Below are 27,238 nucleotides of genomic sequence, written 5' to 3'. Positions count from 1 at the left end.
TTTTTTTTTTTTTTTTTTTTTTTTTTTTTTGCCTCTTCACCTGCATGAACTGTGTGGGTTTCTTTTCCTTTGTTCCCCCCTCTCTCGTAGTCTTTCTGGGAGACTTTTTGATCTTTGTACTCAAAGTGTGTCCAAGGATGGAAAAGATCAGTGGGGTAAAAAGATTTTGTCTAAAATTGATGTTGGGCATTTGGAGCTTTGTATACATTAGTTTTTTTTTTCATATGCTTAACTGTTGTTTTAAATTGCTATTAAATTCATGCATAATTCATTACATCTGTACCTGGTTTACTACTTGATACTTCATAGTTAAAGTTCTTTAGGGATTCTATGGGATGGATGCAATCAGTTGAGATCAGAATGATCATATCTAAAATAACCTGGTTACAATATTATAACTTCATATAACTTATAAGAATAACATAATATTATTATAATGTTATAAAAAACATTTTCTGCATATTGTTAAATTTGATATCTGGATTGATGACTGGTTTAACTGTGCAGGGAACTGGCAAAAGGAGGCAGTTATCTTATGTAAGCTAATTCATCAATATGTATGTTAAATACTATACTGAAAATCTATCTTTACATGTTTGAAATATGCACCCTCAATGTCAAGTATGTCTTTCTAGGATAGAAAAAAACTGCATTAAAAGCCAATTACCTTGTGATTGCCTCCTGGCAAATTAGTGCAACCACATCATAGAACACTTAGGTTTTTGTCTGTTGTCCTGTATATTTCCAAATTATCTGGAAGTAGTGAGCCCTTGAAGTAATATTAAACCCTGAATCAAGATACTAACTGCACAGAAAGATTTTATATGTATCTGTGGTTACTGTGAAATAGTGTACTGCTTTATTTAAAAGCAGAAATGATTAGTTACAAGTTCTTTAATATTTTGTGAAGAGATTAAGATGAGCACAAGTTCCAACTTACTTGGTATGTGTACCAAACAAAGCTAATGCTTGGAGGCATTTTTCTGCTTCTGCTTTCCTAGCTCGTGTGAGTTTCCAATTAAAATTTCTATATTCAGGGAATAGGCCAGGGAAATCAGTTATTTGTCTTTATAGCAATGCTAATAAAGAGAGGGAACAGCACTTTAATGCCGTGAAGCCTCTTAAAAATTGAGTTTTGGGCCAATCTGTTACCCTGTAAGGGGTTACTTTTCCCTGTTGGTCCTTGTCATAAGTGACAGTTTTCTTTGATTATCATTATTATGAATTATGAATTTTGCAAATTGTGTTTATGTAATTAGCTTTAGGCTAAGTCATTTCAAGTTTCAGTAGTTATATTCTCTTCAGGATACTCTGGCAAACTAGACACTGATTTTTCTCAGCACTCTGACCTTTTTCATTGATGTACTACTACTCTTTGTGATGATCATTTTGATAGAAACTTGGCATTTTCTTCTAGCTAACTAATGATAGCTGCATATTAAGTAGAGCTATCCAAACTTGCTATTGGATCTAAATATATTCTTCCTTAATGCTTTTTTTCCTGGTTTATTTAAAATAGATATCGAGGTAACTAAAATCATGGATAATACAACTTTTCACAGCTTAATACACGTTTCTGTAGCTCATATATATTTAACTGGCTTCATGTGTGTAGGAAAACTTAAGAATTTACAGAACAAACTTAGAGTAATGATTGTCACCTAAACTAAAGTGAGGAAGTAATATTAGTAGAGAGAGACTTGGTTAACTTTCAGATAAGTTGGCAAAAAGCTTAGTATGCATTTACTCATGAGAATATAAGAAATCTTGTGGGTTTTTTTTCTTTAATACACAAGAAAATATTTATACTTACCACAGGATGCTTTGTTGAAATCTTTTCAAAGGAACTAGACAGTATGGATTTTCATGCTTTCTATAATGATAGGTACTCGTCGTACTCATAATATTAGGTATAATTAACTTTTGCTATCCACTACAAAAAAAAAAGAATAAAAATAATAATAATTTTTAAAAAAATCAAATACGATTTCACATTAGGATTTTGTCCATGAAAGAGGCAAAAATTGCTCTCCCTTTCTCTTTTATATTCTGCCTGGAAGCTTTGTGTGTTTAAGATCCTTTTACCACTGAGGAATCTGGTACAGTCCAAAACCAGTAGTTAAACTGGATCTTTTAATCTGCTATTTTATGACACTTATTTTTGAAATGTTCAAGAAATAACATATTTTTATATGTGAGGGAATTGGTATTGTTGCACATAGCTGCTCTTCTGACACAAAAGCAACGAATATTTAAAAATAAGTAGGAAGACTTCCCCTTAAAGACCTGCTCTCTTGTGCTGGCCCAAGTGTTAAGTGCAGCTTTATGGTGAATGGCATGATGCAACTGATCTAAGCCTTTTTATCCACTGACCAGGCTTTTCTACATTAGGTGGGCTAACCTAACATCAATAAGGTAGGTTTTAACTGTTCAGTTCCCTGAACTGAGTTAATATTCAGCCTCAAACTCTTGCATTATAATGCTTAATTTCTTGCATTAGTTGTGCAATGGCTGCATACAATGTAATATCAACACTATATGGAACAGATGCAAATTTTGTGACTATTTTGAGAACCATTTAAGAACCACTGGAATCATTAAAAAGTACTTTAAAGAGCCAAGTACAGAACTGAGTGATTACGTTCAAGACATTTCTTTGGTCCTCTATACTCCCTCCCCGCCCCCCCCGAGGATGACATTGCTTTGTAGAATGTGTAACTGAGTTGACATGACGCATTAGGATGAGGTATAAGCCAGTGCTTTGGAAATTAGTAGGGCATGTCATGATTTGTTGCATGCTGATATGCTTAACTTGCAACTAGCTTGACATTATTTCAGACCTTTGCATCTACTCTCTGATGAGAAATTCTTATATACAGTAACAAATTAGAGATGTTCTTGCAATCTGTGTATCTTCAGAGCTTCTATGAGCATGGTTAAGTTGAAGATTAATGTGTGTTGTGGTTGTTTACCTGTTTGATGAAGTGTTAAAGTGCAGTTTGGGTAACATCTTTGGTAGTATTTCTTACAGACAAATTTTTGTCTAGTAGCAAATACAGAAAAATGATTGGCTTCTTCTTGATGTAAGAGAATATTGCTGGTGTACACTCTTACTGGAATAAATAAATCTTGCTCTATTTTATACCTAATAGACAAGAAGAAATAGACTGCCAATGAAATCTCTGAGAGTGACTCCTTACCACTGTAAAAACATGCACTAGCTGCATTACAGTACTGTATGCTAGTATAGTGGGTTGGCAGCATTGAAAATGGTATTTTTTTTTTTCTTGCATCTATTAATAGAATATTAGGTAGCTAATATTCTGTTTTCTTTTGGAATATTTAGACACAGTTGATAAATGTTTAGTAGGCAAAGAACTGCAATTATTAATAAAGATTATTAACAATGGAGTGAGCTACCGGTGCTTAAACAATGTTTATGGCAAATAGCTCTAACAGTAGAGACGCTGTGCCTGTAAATTGTAGCTTTCACCAAAAAAAATTATTTCTTTTTCTGCTAATGCTATTTTAAAGACTTATGATTCTCAAAATTTGCATTCTTTTACTTAAATCTCTTTTGGTTTTTATATATATATATATTTTGAGGTTCTGGTTTCTAGAGTAATTCAAGAGCCACCAACTGTTGCTATTACTCTGACACTGACCGTATGTGTTGGCCACCTTTATTTCTCCCTACCAGTACAGCCTTGTAGCAAATACAGGTATTTGCATGTGTACATATAGAATATGGTCAAGCAGAACTTTCCAGGCTGTGGAAGATTGGATTGGGCAGCTGAAGGTGCCCCACATGAATGTGTTGCTGTTCTCAACAGTTTTCCTCGTTCCATGAAATAGCCTATGTTCAAAAAAAAAATAGTTACTGGAACAGTATAGTATGAGAGGGGTAGAAACCTAGGGAGTAGGACCGTTGGATCAAAAAGTGTGGACATCTCTTAACTTGATTCAGTTCCAGTCAGAACCCTGTACCTAGAGATCAGTGGTACTGAAATGTCAACTTGCAGATGAAGATACCTGTTTTGTCAGTTGAAGACATTAAAATGCTAAGTACATATAGATCGCTATCCCATTTTTGAGTAACATCACCAGTGCGTTTACATAAGCATTTTAGTCACATGCATTGTTTGACTTTTTTTTTTATTATTGAGATATCTAACAGCAAATTTTGTTTTCTTAGCTCAATCTGCAAACCTTTTCAAATTCCATATTGTCCTTTTGTGTAAATCTGAGAACTCTTGTCTATCCCTGGTGGCATACGACTTCCCCATAACAAGTTATAAGTTCCCTCCCTGAAAAAATCCATTAAGTCAAGCATAAATGTCCACATTTAGTCGAAGTTCAGGTCAGTAACTTACAATGAATAGGGTGACTTTTTTAATATCATCAAACTGATGTGGGATATAAAATAGACTAAGGTGTGTTCATGCTTGCTTAAAAATTCACATGCTTTCTCAGTAGCAAGAGGAGAAGGCAGTGCACAGGTTATATATCAGTTTGTTTGAAAAAGACAGTGAGGACTTCTGGCATTTAACACACTTGCTTTTAGCCTGGCATTTGAAGACTGCATCGCTCCAGCACCTGCGTTTGCGGAGGTTCGTCTGCATCTCCTCTATGGTAGCAGAGTTGCCGGCTTTGTCCGCGAACGCGCAGGTTGCGCTTCCCCACACGCGTCCCCGCCCAGGGCCGCGATGCCGCCGCCTGCTGAGCGGAAGGGCCGCTCCCATTTTCACGCCCGTTCTCCATGACGCGCCCTGGGAAGGTTTCTATTTTTAGCCGGTTGCCGGGCGGATTCGTACGGGCCTCCCGGCGGGGGCTCAGCCGCAAGTCGCGGATTGGCTTATGCAAAATAGCCTTCGCGGCCAATGGGAGCGAGGATGCAAAAGTGCCGCAGCGGCTGCCCCGAGGGGGTGCGGGTCCTGCCGCCGCGGGAGCTGCCTCACGAGGCTGCGGGCCCTTCCACCGCGAGGCCCTTCCTCCCCTCCACGTCTGCAATGAGAAAATTCATCATTTCAAATAAAAATAAGTGAATAGGCTTCTGCCCCCAAGCGCTAAAGATTTCAGGAAGTCCTTACCAAGGTTTAATTTAGAGAAGATTCCCAAAACATCTGGCTCTTTCAGGAACTGACGGCTCAGCTCCTTGCATCGGATTTGGTAGTGTAGCGTGACTCCTGTATGTGGGAAGTACTTGTTCCAAAGGTAGCAGGTGCTACTTAACCTCCAAAGAAAGGGCATCTTCCCTAGGGAAAGAACAAGTTCCAGGGTTGACTAATCAGCTGATATTTTAGTTGCATTTTAAATTGTTGGTTTTTTTGCTACATAGAAAATGTCATGTCTGCAGAAAAAAAGAAGTCTAAAATGTGTTTGTATGCATGAGAAATAGTAACTCTTCAGTGTAGTCTCACCCTTTGGGTTACCAAAAACTGGGACTAAACCTCTTAACACCAATGTGGTATTAAGGAGCAGTATTCACTTCATTGCAGTGCTGGATGCACGAGGGATAACTCTACCTGCATGCCCTAAGGTGCGTTTGCTAAAACTTTTATTTTTCTGTTATCTACATATGCATTAAATTCTTGGAATGATTATACATATTCATTCTATTTCCTGGAACTAATTACAATATATCTCACCCTCATGCACCCTTTGTCCCTTTGGTAATCTTTTGAGATCCTCGGTGGTTGTCTTTCCATGTCCACTTGATGACCTGTAGTACCTCATTTCCATATACAGCCTTATTTTGGCTCAGAAGGCCCTGTTTTGGTCCTACTGTTTCAGCCAGTTCCTTGTAGATACGGTAGTCCTTATCTTCATCTTCAACTAGTGTTTGCTGTTTTGTCCATATAACACCTGTTGTTTTGTCTGTACCTTCTCATAGTATCTCAGCAACAGCAGTGAAAATATGTCCTTGGGTGCATTCTCTTCTGGAGTTTCTCATAAAAATTGTCATTCCAGTTTTCTTTGCATTTCCTCTTTCAGCGCTTGACAAATGATCTCAGGGAGCCAGCCCCTGTTAGTGGCATCAGACTTGGAAATGAACTGTGGCATCAAGACTCAGAGATGAACTGTCTGATGCTAAATTATAAGCATTTGAAGCTCTGACATCACTACAATCAGGTGTCTATGTAGTACATGGAGTAACTTAGAAGAGACATTGCACAATGTTACAGGCAAATATATCATTTTTTTTTAATTTGAACTTTGTCATGCTGCATTTTATCCAAATGTAGATTTAGAGAGATCTAGCTTAAAAAATGATGTAATTCTGCATACATTAATGATGCTATATTACAGCTGGAGTGCTAATTATCACCTATAAGAGTGCTGTGTTTTTGTAGCCAATAGAAAAGCTTGAATGAATGAAACAACTTTTTTAACATAATTTGTCAGCCTTTTTCATCTGCACGTATATGAATCCCAGATTGTTTGGGCTCAGGTTTTAATTTGGGGGATATTAGAAGTTGGATAAGTTTTTAGTTGTGTTGTGGCAGTAAATGCCCTGGAATAATTATCTCCACCTGCTTGTTTTTTCCTGTGCTAGGGATGTAGTATATAATATTTAAGCTGTATGATAAAAAATATCCTACAGATATCTTAAAATGTACTATTTCAACTTTATAATAATGAATAACAATGAATTCAAATGTCTTTATATTTAAGAAACATGCTTAATGCTTTAGCTTCTAGTAAAAATCTTAAGAATATTCTGTTTTGCTGTTATAGAAACTTGGCACAGCAGTACTTCATGCTTGGGGATCTCACAGCTGAATTGAAAGCCGCAGTTTTCAGTTGTTGATAAAAGTTGAAATCAGTAATGCTTTTGGGAGGTCGGAAAGCACAGTATCTACCAGTATTGCACTGGCTGAGTTGTGCTCAAAACAATTTTGTTGGTTTAATGATGTAAACAGTGGTTAAAAATAGCTTCCAGAAAAAGACAAAGCTCTCTTCTGCTCTAGGACAACAAGCTTCAGAGCTTGTAAGTTCCTGTGTTAAACTGCTGATCATTTTAGGCACCTAAATGATCATTAGTTCAAGTATATATCTTAATTAAAAGTTCTTGAAAAGGTGTTCTCTTTTTCCTGCCTTTAAAAATAAGGTATATTTTATGTATAGTAGTTATCAAAGATTAGTTTTTTATACCTAATAGTTACCAAGTTATACATGATGGACCATCTAAGACTCAGTTCTTCAAAATATTAATGGGTGAAAGATCTCAGTTGGGTAAAGAGACCTAGCGTGAGTAGCTGCCAAGCCTTGTGGGAAAGAACATTAGTGTTCATATTAGTGTGTGAAACAGGTCTGTGAGTCAACATAGGGGGTGGTATCTTCCTCTTGGAGTTAGGGAGAGCACAGGACAACTGTGGCATCTGTTGTGGTGTCAAACCAATCAGAGCCCAATTCAAGTCTGTATGATTGCATGGTTGATCAAGTAAGTTACCAAAGCGTGTACAGCTAGTGTGAAACAAAATTTATAATTTATCATGGTTTACGAAGCTCGTATTCATGCTTTTAGGTGTTTTTAGTAGGCATGCACACAGAGGCCCATATCGGCTTAATGCTTTGTTGGGTGCTTGGGTGGTGGAGATTTCCCCCGGCTTTCAAGGCAGAAATTGTATTGCACTGGTTGAAGAGTCTGAGGCCTCTTTTGGAACACTGGAAAAATATAGGGACTGCTTAATATTTGAAGGGAAGAAAGGTTAACAACTGCAATACTTAACCCAGGTTGGCTTTCAGCAGGTTTGATTTTTGTTTGGTTGGTTTTTTTTTGTTTGTTTTTTGATTCGGCGTTTAACATCACAGAATTTGTAGCCCTGTAAATCCATGATTGATCCTTGAGATTGTAAACTTCCTGTTTGTTGCAGTCATGGGTTAATGTTTTTGTGAGCCTCTAAATATTAGTGCAAAATAGAGCATCTTGGTTTCTGGTAGTTTATCAGCTTTTTGGAAAAAAATGTTTAGTTTGATACAAACTTTGCTTCTTTTATACAGTAGGCCCCCTTGTTTGCTTTCTTACTCTGGCTGAATTCTCGACGATGGTCTCATGGGTTTTTGTTGCTGGGTAGGATTTAAGGAGCCGCGATCTGATTGGCTGTCGTACAGTAGCTCCTTGGAGCCAATCCGATAAGGTCTTTGAATTCTTTCCCAGCACGATAACAATGAAGGGGTTGCTGATTGTTTTTTCCTATGGGCAGATTGTATAAGCAAAAGGTATGGCTCTGGCAGGCTCCCTCTTGGGTGCATATGAAAAATTACAGGATTTTTCTGCAGAGGAAAATGCTGTTTGTTTTTTAAATTGCAAACTACCAAACCACTTTATTAGTTTCTAGATATTATTAAAAAAAAAAAACACTTTAAAGGTTTAATTAGTGGCGTCTGTTTTGTTGGGAGTATATTAGCTGAAATAGAATGCCGATTTTTTTTCTCAGAAAATGACAGTCTTCCTTCATTTTATTCAGCTGTTAACATGATTTTATCCCAAAAGAGAAGAAACAGACCAAAATTATGTGGTATGCTCAAAGAGATTTTATTTCCACTTACTATATATCATGGATTGTGTGTATTAAATCATGAAAATTAAAACAGTTACATGTGTTTTTAATAGGCTCCTGGTGTTTATCTTGCATTCAGTCAGGTGGAATAAGTCAACATAAATTGTTACTGATAGGGAAATAAGCTATTGGCGCAATATTTCAGCACAAAACTTTTGTGTGTGTGTGTGTATGTGTGTAAAAATAAATATAGGTTTATAAGTTGCTAACAATTAAAATTAACCTTGCTGTCAAGGGTTTTGCTGAGAACTGCTTTTTATGAACCACTTCCTAAAAGGCAGGTGCTATTCATCACTTTTTTCTCTGGGACTCTCCATCTAGAACACAATAATCTAGACCATTTGCGATCTTAAATTTCAAAATTTGGCTGTACTAAATTTTAACGAGACTTGCATATTTGAGCTCTGATTTTCCTGATCAAAGGGGAGAGTCTTGCTTTCCTTCCTTCATGTAGTTCTTGTGCTTTGGCAAGTGTTTTGTAGTTACAGTGTTTTTGGCTAGCGCTGTGTACACTTAGGAATCCTGTGCAAATGCTGTTCTAGATTGATTATATAATCCACAGCCCATTGTGCACTACAGTTGAGATTCCCGTTCCCCCTCTCTCCCCTCCCCGCCCCCGACGCATTTCCATGACCTTCTCTTTGTCTGCTGCCTGTTACCAGGCAGGATTCAGGAGGATGCCTGCTGATTGGCTAACTTTTTTGTGCAGCTCTTGGGCTGCTCCAGTGAGCATGTGATCATAGGCTAATCCGCAGCAGCTCTACTAATACCTTCCTTTGTTGCTTTAGATCTGCAATCTTGCTGCAGAATTAAAAAAATGCGTAAGGAAAGGGAAAACTCTCTAATAGGCTGAAAGAGGAGTCCTTTGTGTATTGCTGGCTACATTGGCACATTTTGGTTTTGCCGTATATATATTTGGTCATGAGAAAAAAAGCACAATTATGATTGGTGGAAGGTTCCTGAAGGTGTGTTTCTTTGTCATACTGAAGTATGTATTGTTTTCAAGCTTAAAATGAAAAAGGAGAAGGGAAATATACGCAATGTTTGTGTGTGTTGGTGTTTCAAAATTGATGATCATTTCAGTGAACGTCATTTAAAAAAAAAAAAAATCTGCCATCGTATTTATTGAGTATAACCCTTGTACACACTCTATACACAGGAATCATTTTGTACCACAACATAATCAGTGTTTTCTGTGAAATAAAAAATGCCCTTTCATTGGCCTGGCACCCCTGCTACCTGTTTCCTTTTTGCAACTTGGTCACTTAGTGCATAAAAGCTATGGGAAATGCCCAAACTTGATATGAGGGAAGCATATATAGCCAATGTAGGAAAACCCTGTGTTGATCCTCAAATATGTAAGGAGCCTTTTTAGGTGAATTACTTTAAAAACCAAAAGTGTTTTTTAAATGCTTAATTTGTGCAAGACTCAAATGAGCACAACCTGCTCTAGAATTGTGCTCTGCAAGGCTGCCTTCTCACCCCCTTTGCAGGGGTGGGAGGCAGGGATTGTAAGAAGGCTGCTGATTGGCTTGCACCGATATGACCAAACCTGCCTGAACTGGTTTGTGATTTATTTGTTTCTTATTTTCCTCAGCTCTTAAAATGAGATCTCTTACTTGGCTGCAGTGTGCTCCCTTGTGGGTATGGCTGGAAGTTAAATGGCTTAAGTCTTGTCTGCAGTGATACATGATATTTAACTTCTAACCAGTGTTTCATTTTATCTTTTTACTTCTTCTGTGCTTGTGATTTTTATCATTTGTAATAGGTTTTATTCGATGCTCTTTGGTTGCAAAAGAGGATTCGCGTGAATAGCCTGAAAATACGCATGTATGCTACTCGAAAAACCATTTAACAAGGGAATTTTATAAGGAACCTTTTCCTTTCCAGGTTTGTTGTAGCAACGTATTAGAGCTTTGTTTTTAAACTAGATCTTGGATGATACCAGATTAAAAAGTAAACATCACTTTGAAATACACTGGAAACGATTCATTTTTTTTCTGCTATAAGACAGTAAATATACATGAATATACAAAAGGTATTCTGATGTTTGATTGTAAAAAAAACTTACAAAGTTGAAAAGGAACAATCTTTCATTTACTATGCATTTGCTAGATTTTGTGTTATGTTAAAAATATGGAAGATTGAAATATTAAGGAAATTAGAGCATGTAAATATATTTTCAGTTTTATTTTGCTGTTAAGTTTCATTGTGTGATTGTGAAAGTGTGATTCATTTGAGCTTTAGTTGTGAATACGTTAATAATGTAATAATTTTCCGTCACAGCAAAAGCAGGATTTTGAATTTTGTAACATAAGGATTTTAAGATTTTGTTTATAAAAGAATACTGCAGTTGGGAGATAAAATACTCATCTCTAATTAGAATGCAAAGGCCCCCTATTCTAGCATTACTTTTAATGGAGGACTTTGTTGCTAGCTTATCACCTGTTACAATACTTTGAAGTTGTTAAAGGTTAGCCAAGCTTGGGATTTTCTAAATCTTTTCAAATTGGCTGTAAAAGAGATATTTCGGTGTGTGTTTTCTAGGGCATTTTATGTATGAAACTTAAATGTGCTGATCATGTTGCATTATGTGACAGTCTGATAAATACTTTTTCAGTGGTGTAAAACAAAAAGAAAAGAAAAAAATCATTTTAATCTCTTTGGAGGAGGGAGGAAAGATGCTTTCAAAAAGTGTGCGCACACTTCCGAAATATTTAAATGTTTTAATGCTAACTGCTAACTTCAGATCAGGGCTGAAGTTACTGTATTAAATGTATTCCTTTCTGAAGAAGTTTGAACATACTGCATTTAGCACGTAGACAGCTTTGGAAATATATTAAGTCATCTGGAGTTTTTGTGTCATCTCGCTTGAAATAATTATGCAACAAGAGAACCCTTTCTTTAAAAAGAAAAGTAAGATGATCTTGCAAATCAGTATTTTATAGGTGTTACATTTTTGCTCCCACTAGTGGCAATGCGACAGTGGACAGTCTTGTTTAGAAACTCTTGTTCAAACTCTTGCTGGTCCTACTGAGAATCTAGAGAGAGCTATATACAGTGTTTGTGAAGATTTGCACTATAAACTACTGAGGTGTGAACTGAAGTGCTATGAAAGCACCATTGACATTGACCATTGACTAGAGCATTTGTAGTATGAGAAAAGACTAAGCGAGCTGGGCCTGTTTAGTCTGGAGAAAAGAGGGCTGAGAGGAGATTTGATTAACGTGTTCAAGTACCTGAGGGGTGATTGTAGGGAGGATGGGGCCAGACTCTTCTCCTTGGTGGTCGGTGACAGGACAAGGGGTAACAGGTGTAAGCTGAAACACAGGAAGTTCCACCTCCAGATGAGGAAGAACTTCTTTGCTGTGAGGGTGACAAAGCCCTGAGAGAGGCTGTGGAGTCTCCTTCTCTGGAGATCTTCTAAACCTGCCTGGATGCCACCCTGTGCCACGTGCTCTGGGTGTGCCTGCTTGAACAGGGGGTGTTGGACTAGATGATCTCTAGAGGTCCCTTCCAACCTTAACCATTCTGTGATTCTGTGACTACTAAAATAAGAGTATTAAAGATTGTGCAGAAGTGAACTGAAATGTATAAGGGAATCTGAATATTGCCTTAATTGGAAATAGAAACCAAAGGTTTTTTTTTTAAAAAAAAGAAAACTTTCTTTTAATCATACCTCTTCTCGTTTTGCCCATTTATTTTGACAGGCACAGGTTGACTAGGTATAACAGAAGCCTACTTCTAAAGAACAGTAATTCATGATCATAAGGTTTAGCATTTATCCCGATCTTCCAATTTATATAACTGCCTGTAGTATCTTGGAATGATCTATTTAAGAATGCAGAAGTGCTGAATAATGTTGTGCAGAAAAGTTTGTTTATGAAGAAATCTGGAAGGATCCAGCAGAGGACCACCCAAACAATCAGCAGCTAGAGCGCATGTCTATGAATAGCAGTTTGAGGGTGCTTGCCTTCTTCAATTTGCCAAAGAAAAAGCAGTGGAGCAATCTACTAGCTGCTTAATGTAGGCCAAGTTGCTTGTAAAGAGATTAGAGGCAAACTGTTCTTACAGTGTTAGGTGGTAAAGGAATAGTGTCCATGAGTTCCATGTAGCATGGGAAGTTCAGATTGGGCATTAGGAAAAAAGATAACAAGAAGGATAAATGTAGGACTGAAACAGGTTACTTAAAGGTTGTGGAAACTGTTGCAAATTGTCTTTTTAAGACTTGTCTGAAAAAAAAATTACAGATGATGTGATCTAGTGTTGCTGATGGTCCTTTTTGAGTAGGAAGCTAGATTAGGTGACCTCCAGAGCTTTCTGCCAACCAGGATTTCTGTGGTTCTTCATTTCCTGTAGATAGGCAAATCTGAAATTCAGGGCAGCAGTACTCCACGGTGCATCCTGCAGTTGTCATTTTCTTACTGATTCACTGAGATCTGGCATAAAATGGCTTCCTCACAATGTGTGCATCTCTTTCCACTGGAAACTCCAGGAAGTGAGGAGCACGGTGATTGTTTTGCATTTCATTCTGGCATACGATCAAAGGGTGACCAAAGTGCATTCCCATACATAAGAGTGGGAAGTATTGCTTCCTCCGCTTTTAGAGTATGTTGTTTTATAGGTTTAGAGTGCAGCAGCAACCAAGTCATCAACTTTACAACTAACGGATTGAACGGCTTTAAAGCGAGGAGTGGTGAGGATTTGACATCAGCAATCAACAAAGGTTTGCCATTGTTGCTGTAGAGCATAGTTCAGGCTTCAAGGAATTCCTTTATGTTGATGGGACTTGATAGTGGGTTTACAGTGTTGCCTTTAAATCAGCTGCCATTTTGGACAGCCTACCATTCCACACAACTGCTCTTCAAAGTCACTGCCCAAAGTTAGGAACAGATGAATAGGTGATTAATCAGCTCATGAGCAACTAAAGTATTATCTAATGTGATGTATTAGCTTGAACTGGAATAGATGTTGGTACCTTCCACAGCTTAATCTTCCCCAAACCTTCCCCTTCCCCAAAACTTTGATTTCCACAACTAAAAATATGTATGACAAAACTTATATCCTGGATAAAAGTAATTTATGGTGATACAGCAACTTCAGTAAAGCTTAACTGATTAGCATCATCTGCCTCAAGAGCTTTCATTTAAGGTAAAGAAAGATTCTGAACTTCTTTAAGGTTAGAGTTAATTCTTTTTGTCTTAGCTAGATAATGTTATATGTATATGATCTATTAAAATTAAGTCTTGAAAGAAGATGAGTTGATATCCCCCAAAATAAAAATAAATTAACTTTGGAATTCCAATGCCATTTTATTTGTTGTATAAAGAGGAGTTGAATAAAAACAAATACAAAATGGCTTTGGCTTATTTCAGCAAAATTATAATAAATATTTCATGTTCCTAGGTAAAACTGGATTTAACTCAATTTCTTATTCTTTTCAGTAAGCTTTAAAAGTGATTTTTCAAGCATCTGCTTGTAGCTTACTATTTGCATGAGTAACTGGAATAAATAAAAGCCTATGGAGGACAAGAAATTCAGTTTTTGTTGAAAAAGGAAAATGTTAAACTTAGCCACAAAATTTCAGGGTTTATGAGCATATACTTATATATGCGAATCAGTTTATATATGAGTTGTCTTAGGAAAATACAAGTTTACGTATTGGAGAGAAGTACTCTTAAATTTAAAATTTGACTATTGTATCGATATGGAGGGAGAGGGATTTTTTTTTTAATATGTATAGCAGAAAAATGCATCTTAGCAATGACACAAATTTGGAAATTCTTTCAAGTTATTAAGACTTTCTCCATCTTGATATAAATATTTTGCCACTCATTTTAGGACTCTTAAACTATTTTAAAATTCAAACAAAGTATCAGCTGATAAGCAAGAACATTTCTTTCATGTTTTGGAAGAAGACAGGGTGCTGGAACTTAGCCTAGTACCTGTTTCCTGTTAGAAACCTCAGGAGAAGTGGCTCTGCCATAACAGTACCTAGAACATACTGGTCTAAAATGGTTTGTCGTAGTATTATTGCTTAATGTAGTTCAAAATAATAGTATGATCGTACTGATTTTTGTCTAAATGTGCTTGTTTGGCATGTTCAGACATTTTTTGCAGGGATCTGAGGTAAGGACAAAAATATTTTGTATGGTGCTTCACTTTTTTAAATAGAAGTTAATAGCTAAACAGTTTGCTTTAAATTGTGCTATTGCAATTTACAGCTACATTTCTTTTTTGGAACATTTGTAATAAACTGTCTTCACAATTCTTATTTTTAAAGGTCAAGATGGATACTACAGATGAACCTCAGAAAAAAGTCTTCAAAGCACGAAAAACAATGAGAGTAAGTGATCGACAACAACTTGAGGCTGTTTATAAGGTTAAAGAGGATCTTTGGAAGACAACTGAAGTTAAACTGCTAAATGGAAAGCATGAGAATGGAGATTCCGATTTAAATTCCCCTTTAAGCAATACAGATGGTGTGGAGGACAAAAGGGAAGTTAATGGCATAGTGGATTTGTGTGTTAATTCTGAAGAAGGAAGAACAGAATCTGAGGAAATTATGGATGTCAAAAGCCCTGAAAACAGGACAGAGAGCATAGTTAATGATCTAGGCTCTAAAGCCCAAACATTATCTCCAGAGAATGTTATTTCTGAGCAAGAGGGAGATATGAATAATACAGCTTTAGCCTGTGAGGCAGAAAACGGAGTGCTTGGTAGCAATAAAAACAACTTCCATGAAAAAAATAACTCAAAGAATCATTTGGACCAAAGAAGGAGTGACACCCCATCCAATTGTGAAAGTAAACTAAACTATAATATTAATGATTCTTCTGAAGGGAAAAGAGAAACAAATGACTTAATTATTGGTTCTGATTTACCCATTGAAGACAAGAAAGCTGAGGAAGTAACCGTTGAAGATGATGTTGGAGAAGAGGCTATCTCTAGCAGTATGGAAGCTGACCAGAAACCAAAGGATGAAGGGGGTGACGCTGCAGATCTTTCAGAAAGTATCATTGAAAAAAACATAGATGAGCCAAGCGAGAGTATCTTGGAGAATACAGATTCTATGGAAACAGACGAAATTATTCCAATTTTGGAAAAGCTAGCTCCTGCTGAAGAGGAACTGAGCTGTTTTTCGAAAAGTTCTCTGCTTCCAGTAGATGACACAGTCGCAGATTTAGAAGAGAAAATGGACAACTCCTTGGGTTCACCCTCCAAGCAGGAGAGCAATGAAAGTCTGCCTAAAGAGGCTTTCTTAGTATTGTCTGATGAAGAGGATCCTTGCGATGAGAAGGAGGAAGATGCTGAAGTGATACTAACAAACAAATCAAGCCTTCCAGGTAAGGCGTCTTTAATAGTTAACATTGAGGTCTTGGATTTTGTTCATTCCTCCCTTAAAACAGCACACTTTTGATATGTTTCTGAACTAATAGCTGATGATATAAGTCTTTGATGTCTGTTTTGGGTAGGATTATGTGGTCTTTTCCTTAAAAGAACTGCAGTGAAGCAATGAATTTTAAGAGGATGTGAAATTCATATGAATATCTTTATAATGGCTGGTGATAAGACATACTCTCTTTTTAACCTCACCAGTGTGAGCATTTATTGTTTAACTAGTTTTGCAAATATCAAATACACAACATGCAAAGCATTCTGAGTCTCCAGTTTTTAAATAAGTAATTGGTGAAAGGGATATAATCTTATGTCTCATCTTTACCTGTAAATTTATACTTGTTAGTTGGAGAAAAGGTAGGATCTTTAGTTTCGCTTGAGTAATTTGAGGCTCTCTTGCACGAATTTTGTTTAAGTGTTGAAGTCAATGTTCCACTGAGGTTGCTCAGTGATGATGCTGTGGTTGTGGAATTAAAATCTTCCAGAAACTTCCTGGGATGGTGGGGGAAGGACACAAGAAAAAAGTTGTGTGTGTCTGTGTATCTTAAAAATCCCTTTTATAAAATGGGAGATAAGTAAGTTGCTTCCTTGCCTCCGCTTGACTTTCACATCCTGGACTAGTTTTTCTTCATTTTCAAATAACACTCAGCAAAGCATCTTTCCTAGTTGAGTTATCCATCACCTGTGTCAATAAATTATTTTCAGTATCCTTAAGGAACCATGTGGCTTGCTTCTGCCTGACCTCATATAGCCTCCTCTTTATACTGACAGTCGGATTCAGCTGGCTCTCCCGCCTCTCTTGACAGAGCATGTTCCTTTTTCATGAGTTCCTTGGGCACTATATCTGTTAGTAATTACAGATTTACAGACAGAGAAGGCCTTATTCTGCTGCTAGAGGTCACAGGCCTTCTCTGGATTGCAGTATGACCTCTGTTTTGGGAGTCTCCATTCGCTGCTGCTTTTGAGCATAGTCTCTACCCGTCCTCCTTTCCTCGGTCTGTGGGTCTTGCACGTTCGTGGGCCTCTGCAGGGTCTCAGTTTATGCCATTAGCCCATCCTGATCTCACAAAGTCAGCTCACTACCTTCTACACACCAGATCAGAGAGAAAACTTCTGTACAAGGGTTGACTGTATACACTAGGATTTTTCTGCCTGAAAAAGATGGAGGACTGTGACAGAGATCTGCAAATTACAAGTGGCACAGATAAAATGAACGGAGAATAAATATTTGATGTCTGTTCCTCTACAGGAGTTAGGAGTATCAAATAGCATGAGGATCAGAGCATTCAAGAGGAGATGGTTTTCCAGGTGATATATGATTAACCATTGGAAATCTGTGCAATAGAACACTGTGGCTGCCAAGAGTCTACTGTGCTCTGCAATGAATTGGATTTCCATGGAAGAAAAATCTGTTGGGGGCAGTCCAATACATGAAGGCTTAATTCGAGAGCCTCTTAAGGAGTGTGGTTTTTTTGTTGTTTTTTTTTGTTTGTTTTTTGTTTGTTTGTTTGTTTTGTTATTTTTTCCCCAAATAAGTTTTAGGGATTTTCCTGTAACATTGTAACTTTTTTTCTCCCCCTTATGTTCTTCCTTGATTTCCTAGACATGTGCTGTCGTCATTTCAGTGTTGGAGACAGGATTCTAGACTGATGAACAGCTAGTTTTATCTAGTGAATCTGTGGCTATATCCCTCCCCACTCCCTTTTACACTCCCTCTAATTCTGCTAACACTTCGAGTGCATTTTAGACATCTTGGTTCTAGGCTTTTCTACGATGCTGATAATTCATCCCTTCCAGGCTGAGGTCTAATAGCTTAGCCAGCTGTGACAAGTGAAGAATAAAGAAACTGCTTACCATTTGAAGTGATATGGCTTGTTTTCTAGAAAGTGGTGTCTGAAGAGAAAGTCAGAACATGTGGATGGAAGCTAAAAAACTGAGCATGATGTTTTGTGGTTGTGTTATAAGGGAATTAGTACCTGCAATCCTTGAAAGCACAAACAGCAAATTAAGTTGCAATTAGATTACATTGATGAAACGACTAAGTTTTCCAATTTGGGTGTTTACTTCAAAATGGAGAGTGGAAGGCTTTCAAAGAGCTACTGCAAAAATACTTACGCATTTGGAAAATGTACTTTATACTGGAGATCATAAAAGATGGTAAATTTTGTTTATCCAAGAGGAGATTTAGGGAGGTCTACAGCATGTACAAATGGAGTTGAATATATTAGGAAGAAGCTCCTTTAATGTAGCAGACAGACACTGAACTGCTGCAGATTCAAGCCACTTCGCAAACCAGAAATCAGGCATGCTTTTGGCAGACAGACTTTTGGAGATTTGCTAAGGGATGCAGGATTCGCCAGTTACAATGTTAAATCCTATATGGATTTTTTTTTCTTTCAACTTAAAAATGTGGTAATAACTTAGTATCATTCTTTATGTTGAAATAATTTGATAGACATTTTTGTCCGGTAATAAGCCAAGAGGTCAGACCAAATCATAGAATAATTTACTTTGGAAGGGGCATCAAGAAGTCCCTGTTCAATCTCCTGCTGAAGTTAGGTCAGTTGGGTCAAACATGCTTAAAAATGTTTTTCTTTGTATTTACTTGAAATTTCTCTTCCACTTACACCTGATGTCTTCATCCTCTGCCATGCACCTTCATAAAGGTTGGGCTCCTTCTCAGTAACCTCCATAGTGTTATTGGAAAGGTATTGCTAAGTCGCCACCCTCTCTATGGGAGTTAAGGGTTTTTTTTCTCCGAAGGTTTTCTCTAGCTTCTCATCTCTGCATCCCCACCGTCTTGGCTGTCTCCTTCTCCAACATGGTTTTAGATTGGTATTCTAATTTGCTACTCAAAATAAGAATCTGTGAGACTTTTTGTATCTCTGTGTGAATGAATAGCATGTTTTTATTCCTCTTGTATTTGTAGAAGAGGAGGAGGAAGAGAGAAGGGAGAATGAGAAGGAGGATAAAGAAATAGAAAAGACTCAAAAAGAAGAGGAGAAACACACAGAAAAAAGTATGTAAAGTTAAAAATATTATGTTTCAGTGATGGCAGGTATTAAAATCACAGAATGGTTGAGGTAGGAAGGACCTCTGAAGATTGTCTAGGCCACCCATCTCATACAGATCTCAGCTCAAAGCTGCCTGGCATGTCTTATTTTTCCCCAAAACAATAATGTTGTTCTTTCTGAACTAAGAATGCCTAAAGTAGCAAAAAAAAAAAAAAAAAGAAAAAAAAAAAGAAAGAAAAGAAAAGAAACTTTATGATAATTTCTACAGATTTTTAAGATTTTTTTTATAAATAATATTCTCTAATTGTTGCAGATGAACTGTCAAGGAGAAAGCGCTCTAAATCAGAGGATATGGACAGCGTACATTCGAAACGCCGCCGGTACATGGGGGAGGACTATGAAGCAGAACTCCAAGTAAAAATTACAGCTAGAAGAGACGTTGACCAAAAATTAGAAAAGGTAGAGTGGAAATGCATGATGAAGATGGCAAAAGCAATTTTGTCCTTTTTCTTACCATCTCTGAATTGGTTCTAAATTAGTTATCTTTGCTTATGTATGCTCTACTTTCCCCCCTCCTTTATTTTTGACATAATTCAAATGCAGTTAACAATGATGGTTTAATATACAGACCTACTTAGAAGAAGGGACCAAACATCATCTACTAGGTGAAATAATTGCATGTAAAAGATATTAAGGGTGTTTAAACTCTTGTGTTTAATTTTGAATATAGATGCAGACCAAAACAATCTCAGCTAAGGAGCCATTTCTTTGTGGTAAAGGTTTATGTGTGGCAAATTTTATTGTATGCTCACATTTAAAGAAAATCTATGCTCAAAAAAGAATGTAATTGATGGGGTGTTTTGCAGGTTTTTATAAAGCTGTTAATTGTCTACCTGATTACATCAGTTGCAACTGAAGAAGCCCATGTTCTTAAAGAAAAAAGTTGTGTATTTATTCCATTACTTAGTTAATAGTTCATGTTGGATTCCATCAATACACAATTCAGAGAACGGAACTATGTCTATTATTTGCTTGTGTTTCCTGAGAAAACTTTGTCATTCAAGGTTGCTTTAGGTTAGGGGGGTTTAGGGAGATTTAGGGAGGTTTAGGAGGGAAAAAATGTGAATAATAAAAGTATAAATGTTGCATAAATTCAAGTAATCTCTTTCCTTTTTAGTTTCTGAAAGGAAAAAAAAGGCAACATGTCATTTATTTTTGGTTTGGGGAAAAATGTATATCAAAAAGAAAAGAAAAATATCACTGACTCTTAAAAGAGTAATAAGAAGGAAAAGTTAATTTGTGCAAATAAAAGACCTTAGGAAAATGCCTTACGAAAATGCCTGTGTTACGATTCTTTGCATCTGTAATAATGTTTCGTACTTTGATCATACTGCAGTGAAATGAATTAATGGCAAATAAGGATTGTTTATGCCATAGTTCAAGGTGCAGAAACTTCTCCCAGCTGTACAACCATGTGTTTGTTGGCGACTATAATATACTTGGTTAACAGAGCATAACTTCATAGTCTTCTCTGTAGCACAGTTATTTTCAAGAATTGAGAATATTCTGGTCTTCCAAATTAAGGAATCATGTTATCTTTTCTTCTTTTTGTTAAATATTTTTGCAGGTTATCCAGAGACTGTTAGAAGAAAAACTTGCTGCTTTACAGTGTGCTGTATTTGACAAGACTCTGGCAGACTTGAAAACACGAATAGAGAAAATAGAATGTAACAAAAGGCATAAAACTGTGCTTACTGAACTACAGGTAAGTGTTTGTGTATTACATTGCATAGTAGAGTCTTACTCAAAAATAAATTCATCAATGTTTAGTTGCAAGCCTCCTGTAGCTGTTGTTAGAAAAGCCATCTTGGCTTGACAAGGAGAAAAAATAAAATGATTCTTTTGAATTGTAAAATTCTCTCTCTAACTTGAAAAATGCCAGGATCCAATTAATTATTTAAAAAAAAAATAAAGCAAATCGTCATTCAACCAATCCTCAGTCAACCCAGTGGATTTTTTTAGCAAATCATCTTTCAACCCTTCTTTGCTGTTTAGATATTCCTCACATAAATGTAGAGTGTGAAAATAACTCTATTCTTTGGGGCCAGAAATCTAATTTAAAAATGGATGAGTATTAAAGGGAATGGGACAGCAGCACCAAACATTGCAGAACATTGAAACAAATAAATATCACTTGATAATCATCATTCACATGAACTTGTCTGCTAACTAAGCAGTTGTGATTCAATAAGGAAACAGATGGCTTGTATTGAAAGCAGTTTGCTTTCTTGCATTCTTTCATAGAGATTATGTGCTTATCAGTGAGATGAGGCGCCTCACAAAAAACTCAGAATATTGAATTGAAAAGACAATTAGACTTGTGCAATTACAAATTCAAAATTAAGGCCATTCCCCTTTAATGTAAGAAAAATACTGGGTTTGCTGCAACAGTTATTCGTAGATATCTCCTCTTTTTTATACTTTCAATATACGTTTCAGAATCTTCAGGCTTGAGCGTGATGTCGAATTAATAACTTCATGTAAGACTGAATCTGTTGATGCTAGTGTACTTCAACCTAAGGTTACTTGCTTTTATTGTGCCTGGTGCTACAAAAGATCTCTAAGCTGTACAGCATAGCCGAAATTGATTATTGCAGTACACGTCGTTAAAGGTAGACTGCAATTGTAGCCTGTCACATCACTTTCTAAAAATGTGAGAGTTGGAGTTTCAAAGTGGGATGGCTTCTCTTAGGTCAAGTGTTCCAGAACTATGGTATGTGAAACTCCCTGCTCTTAAAAAGCATTATAAGCGTTCAGTCTTTTACTGTTAATTCAAAAATTATACAGAAGTTAAAATGTAAGAAAAAACACTTTTTGTCTGCTCTGCCTTCTTAGAACAAGCTACTTACAAAGTAACTAGTGCCTCCAAAATAAGTCAGTCATAAGAACTTCAGTCTAGGGGGAGGGGGTTTGGAGTCATCTAATTACAGAAGGAACAGATTATCAATTAAAGAGAAATAAAAAAACAGATATAAATGAACCTGGCACTTGAGCATCAACAAGAGTGTAAAATAAGCTGCCAGTGAGGTGTATATGATATGCAGTGTATCAAACAGACTGAAACCTAGTGAAGAGGAGAGATGATACAAAGAACAAAAGGGGTGGGTTTTTTTCTAATAAGGATGCCTTATCAGACATTAAAATGATCAACTCCTTGCTCTGTAAGCAGTTTCATTAATTCATACCAAACGGGTTATGCTTGTATAATTGTGAATAGGACAAAAATGATTCAGGCTGTCTCTAAGATATGATTGTGATATACACATGATTTTTTTTTTACTGCTGCTACAGTGTTACAACTGTACTGCATTTTTCATTGAAATAGTATTTTCTCCTGATATGACAATGCTTTTTGACTTGATGTCCTAATTATGTATCTATTTAGTTTATATTACTACTGTAAGTGTTTATATTATTTGTTTTATATGTTCTCGTTTAGGCTAAAATCGCTAGATTAACAAAGCGGTTTGGAGTTGTCAGGGAGGACTTGAAGAAAAGACAAGAAGTAAGAACTGGACTCTTTTTTTTTTTTTTTCTTCCTATGCTTATGTGTTTATGTTTTCTTAGCCTATGCCATAAATTGAATTTAATTTTGGTAGTGTCAAGTCAACTTTATATTATTTTGAGGGTTTTTTTTTTTTCCATCGCATTTGATAAAGAAACTTTCTAAGCAGAAAAATGGTGATCCTGTTGTTAACAGTGTTCATAAAGTAAGTTTGGCTTGCTGGTTAAAAGACATTAATACATGAAGAATACATTCTTTAACATCTATATGTAGTTCTGGTTTGCGCGTAAATTCCTTTCTACATTAGCAGTATGAATTTATCTTTTAAGTTTATGCACATGAGTGTACTATTGCATGAATAGATTGCGCAGTAAATAGGAGGGAGTCCCTGTGTTCTTGTTTGTGTGATAGGAATAGAGATCAGAAAGGACACAGACAGAACTATTTATGTCTAGAATAAATATTGCTGTGAAGAAGTGGAAGGTAAAAGTCCATAAAAGTTAAAGAAGTTTTGATTATCTTACTATAAAAACCTTAAGACTCAAGATTCGTAAGAAAAGAGGAGGTGAAAAAGGGAAGCAGACAGTATGAGTAGGCTGCTGGGGTCTGTAAAACATTTCAAGTTGTTCTCCATTTTTGGCTCCAGAGAATGTGTACCTTAGGCAAAGATGAATGAACACAAAATACAATTGAAATATAAGTTTGCAATTTGACTTTTTTCTTTTTTTTTTTCCCCTGATATTTTATTTTCTGGTAGAATTCATCAAATCCACCTTTGTCTCCAGGGAAAGCAGGAGGTGACACTGCAAGCACAAACAATGCGACGTATCGGTAAGGGAGAAACATCAATTATCCCATGTTCAACCTTACAGTAGGAGATCTGTGGTACATAATATATGGTCTCTTCTTTATATATATATATATATATACACACACATATGTTTGTTTCATGAAAAGGCTCTTTTCCCATCCTTGGTCATCTGTAAAATTCCTTTTTCTTTTGCAGTGTTACAGAAGTCATATATGAGCAGTACTGAATGCATTCTGAACTAAGAAATGTTGTTTTTGCAGCTAGAAATAGTTGATGAAAATGGAAGAATAACTGAAAAAAATAAGGGAATATTCTTATAGCAAAAGGCAAAATTGGTGCAAAGCCTTGAAGACATAACAAATAAATAATATATTATTATGGTTGGAGAACATCCTAAATAAATTAACAATGAGTAAAAAAGGATAAACATGGAAATCCCGTTTCTAAAAAGCTTTCTAAGCTTGTTTTATGTAGAATTGACTTTAAATTATTTGTATTTGATTTTAAAAGTCAAACTGAATCAATATATTGCTAACTAGATTTTGTTTCCGTAACAGTACTGGCACAGTGAGACAGATGCTAGAATCCAAGAGGAATGTAGGCGAGAGCACACCAGCAACTTTTCAAGCCCCCATGACTGCAGGTAAGAAATGTCTTGTGAAATTCATGAATAACTTTTTTTAAATTATTACTTTACACTAAGTAACTGAACAAATTTTTTTTTGATTTGTTCACTAAACAAGGAATTGCATATGTGTATTTGACCAACCAGAATGTGTACAAAAATTAGTTGCTTCAGAGACTTGCTTGATAAGTCAGTTTAACCTGCTCTATCTCAACTGCTGAGAAGTGGAACACGTAGCTCAGTGGGCCGTTTATTACACAGGAACATTATAGGATGCTAATAATGTTCTCTTCAGTAATGGCTACAGAAGTTGAGTAGGGAGCTGATGCAAGTCAGAAGTCCCATTTCTTAAGGGAGTTAGGTTGAAAAACAGAGTTCCTGTTCTAGAATTTTATAGGGAAAGAAGTCCTGATAATGTTACATTTATATAACCATCCTATCATCCCTGTTTTTAAAAAATACTGTTTGCCTAATATTGAATAGCGAATCTTTTTCACAGAAGCATCTCATAATAGGAATACATGGCTGCATGTAGTATATTATATTCCTGATGTTTAAATACATTCCTGTTTTTTTTTCCTCCTTTTGCATGGCTTCTCTGATAAATTAGTCCTTTCTATCAGTAGAACCTTCTGGATAAAAGGTTCTACGTATGCAACCAAAGTTGGCCATAACTGACTTAGCTTTTTTTTTTTCTTTTTTCTTTCTAAGTCAGTCTTTTTGAAGAACCAGCTGTTCTGTCATCTCGCTGCATGTATGTGTTTTCATAAGTTAAACCATGAAGCTTTCTCATTAATATGAATTCAGATTTTTGTCATAGCTTATATATTTTATTTTTGCTCTGCCATTTGTATATAGTTCTTTCAAACAGAAGAAATTTTACCTTTCAGTAGGCCATCAAACATTGCTGCAGAAAAGCAAAAGTGTTATCTGATAGTCTTCCTTTAAAAATGGCAGTAATGTAACACGTTTTTCTGTTTTTTGTGTTGTGCCAAAAATTAATCCTTATTGTGTTTTTTTAGCACCAGCTCCCAGTCTTGCTGCTCCTCAGACAGTCATCAGTAGTGGACATCCTAAGCCTCAGACTCCAGTGACCTCCAGCTCTTTGACAACAACAGTTCTTCCTGCAGCTAACACAGCTACAGTTGTTGGCACTAGCCAGGTGCCCAGTGGCACCACACAGACAATGTCTGTGTCATTGCAGTCTTTACCAGTAATCTTGCATGTACCTGTTGCAGTGTCATCCCAACCTCAGCTCCTGCAAGGCCACACAGGGACTTTGGTCACCAACCAGCAGTCAGGCAGTGTTGAATTTATATCTGTACAGAGTCCAACCACTGTTGGTAGCCTTACCAAAACTCCTGTGTCTTTGGCATCAACTAACCCAACTAAACCAAATAACAGCCCATCTGTGCCCAGTCCCGGCATTCAGAGGAACTCTCCAGCCAGTGCTGGGACCATAGGGACAACTTTGGCAGTACAGGCTGTTTCAACTGCACATCCTGTTGCCCAGGCCACAAGGACTTCTTTGCCCACAGTGGGTACTTCAGGACTTTATAATCCTACCAGCAGTCGAGCTCCCCTGCAAATGAAGATTCCCCTCTCTGCATTTAGTAGTACAGCTCCTGTTGAACCACCCACCGTTACAGCACCCAGAGTTGGTAAGTTGTGCTTTAGTATTGACACTGGTAAAAGAAGAGAAAGGGAAGCAAGAAGCTCTACTCCTGTGGAAATCTTGTTTCTAAAAAGTTCTCTAAGCTGTGTTTTATTTAGAATTGACTTTAACAAATCAAAAACCAAATTCTTTTATTAATAACTTTAATAAAGCTTCTCAAAGTTACCTCTTTCCTAAGGAAAGACATACTGAAAGGAAGCATATTCATTAATTTTAACAATGTTTGAAAGTTTTAAAAAAATTAAATACTAAAGAATATAGAATGCTAACTTAGTTCCAAAGCATTACATCTGACTTTGAGAACAATGAATGTTTAAATATGATTTCTAAGTTAATTAAATAACTAGTTTAACTGTGATATTCAGGTTAACTTTCTGTCTTTGGCCATGTCATGATGCTTCTCTGCACTTCTGCTTTTATGTACCTCAAATGTTTTTATACGATCATCAAGTTTTCAGCATGAGTTGGAATCATAGCAAGAGTTTCTTATTATTGGCAAGATAACAACGTTAAAATTAACTCAAGCAGCATTTGACGTGAGATGTAGTTTTATTTTACTTCCCTATCTTAAGTCGGAAGCTACTTATGTCAAAATACATTATCTTTCATCAAAGTGACAGTCATACACTATGCATTTGGTTTTAACTTTACAGCTAAAGTAATCTAGATTTAGTATAGCATCAAAAGGGTTGGGATGATCAGGGACAGTGAGAAGAAAAGAACAGTCTACATGCGCAGAAACTCATCTAGTTTTCTACAGTTCACTTTACCTCAGGGTATGCACTCATCATTTTCTGACCAGAACTGACATACTGCTTGGGCTGATGCTTTTGCTGCTATAATTTTGAGCTATAATTAAAATGGAAAGGAGTGGAAAGGGAGAAATAGGATCTAAATGTTTTTATGAAATAACTTAGGTTGCTAGTGTAGATATATGCTCAGTAGAGCTAACAAATATATTTTTTCATGCACAGCTTGCCTCACTTTTTTGTTTTGCAGTCAGTTTAAGCATCCTTTGCTGAGTCAGTTTTTATAGACAAAATGTTGAGTAACTACTGTTTTTCAATTTCATGTCTTGTCGGGTTACATATAGAGGGAGGAGAGTTGTTTCGTCTTTCAGACAGTGAGGGAACTGTTCATTAAATATTTGGAATACTCTGCCAGACTTTCAAGGAAGGAAGTGTATAGTGCTTCTAGGCTAGTGAAAAGTACCATTTCAGTTTTTTATAACTGCTGCTCTCCCTGAAGTTTAAATTATTGTAATTGCAAATCAGGACTAGAAAAAGTGTAAAACACACAATGTATTAAATGTTTAATATCAAACAGTTTTGAAACATTTCCTGCAAATTCATATAGTAGATAACAATATTTAATACTGATTAGATACTACAAGTGAACAATTTCTTGACCCTTCAGAAAACCAGCCAAGCAGGCCATCAACAGATACTTCAGCAAACAAGCGAACAGCTGAGGGAACAACACAGGTAGGTTGTCAACTATGTTTCTATATAAAATTCTAAAGTTACAATCCACAGGGCAGCAGTTTTCTTCTTTTTTTGTGCATAAGGAATGAATTTTAATTTCTT

At 36.4% G+C, this 27,238-nt stretch overlaps 1 protein-coding gene across 5 annotated transcripts in view; it reads left to right on the top strand.

Moving 5' to 3' along the window:
- Positions 1–14,852: 14,852 nt before the first annotated feature.
- The window catches only part of ATF7IP (activating transcription factor 7 interacting protein), a 31,738-nt gene continuing 19,352 nt past the window's right edge, over positions 14,853–27,238 (top strand). For all 5 annotated transcript variants that reach the window (XM_010223276.2, XM_088532853.1, XM_088532852.1 and 2 more), the window contains exons 1-9: positions 14,853–15,910; positions 18,892–18,981; positions 19,290–19,435; positions 20,604–20,741; positions 22,476–22,541; positions 23,299–23,372; positions 23,910–23,995; positions 25,000–25,638; positions 27,069–27,136. In XM_010223276.2, the coding sequence (XP_010221578.2) occupies positions 14,854–15,910; positions 18,892–18,981; positions 19,290–19,435; positions 20,604–20,741; positions 22,476–22,541; positions 23,299–23,372; positions 23,910–23,995; positions 25,000–25,638; positions 27,069–27,136 (2,364 nt within the window). In that variant the 5' untranslated portion in view covers position 14,853. The remainder of the gene's footprint in view (positions 15,911–18,891; positions 18,982–19,289; positions 19,436–20,603; positions 20,742–22,475; positions 22,542–23,298; positions 23,373–23,909; positions 23,996–24,999; positions 25,639–27,068; positions 27,137–27,238) is intronic.

This window comes from Tinamus guttatus, unplaced genomic scaffold (assembly GCF_059628265.1).
Source record: "Tinamus guttatus ecotype Peru unplaced genomic scaffold, ASM5962826v1 Tinamus_guttatus_pri_ptg000472l, whole genome shotgun sequence".
NCBI classification, from domain to species: domain Eukaryota; kingdom Metazoa; phylum Chordata; class Aves; order Tinamiformes; family Tinamidae; genus Tinamus; species Tinamus guttatus.
Note: the sequence above shows the minus strand (reverse complement) of the source record. Positions and strands in the feature narration are given on the sequence as shown.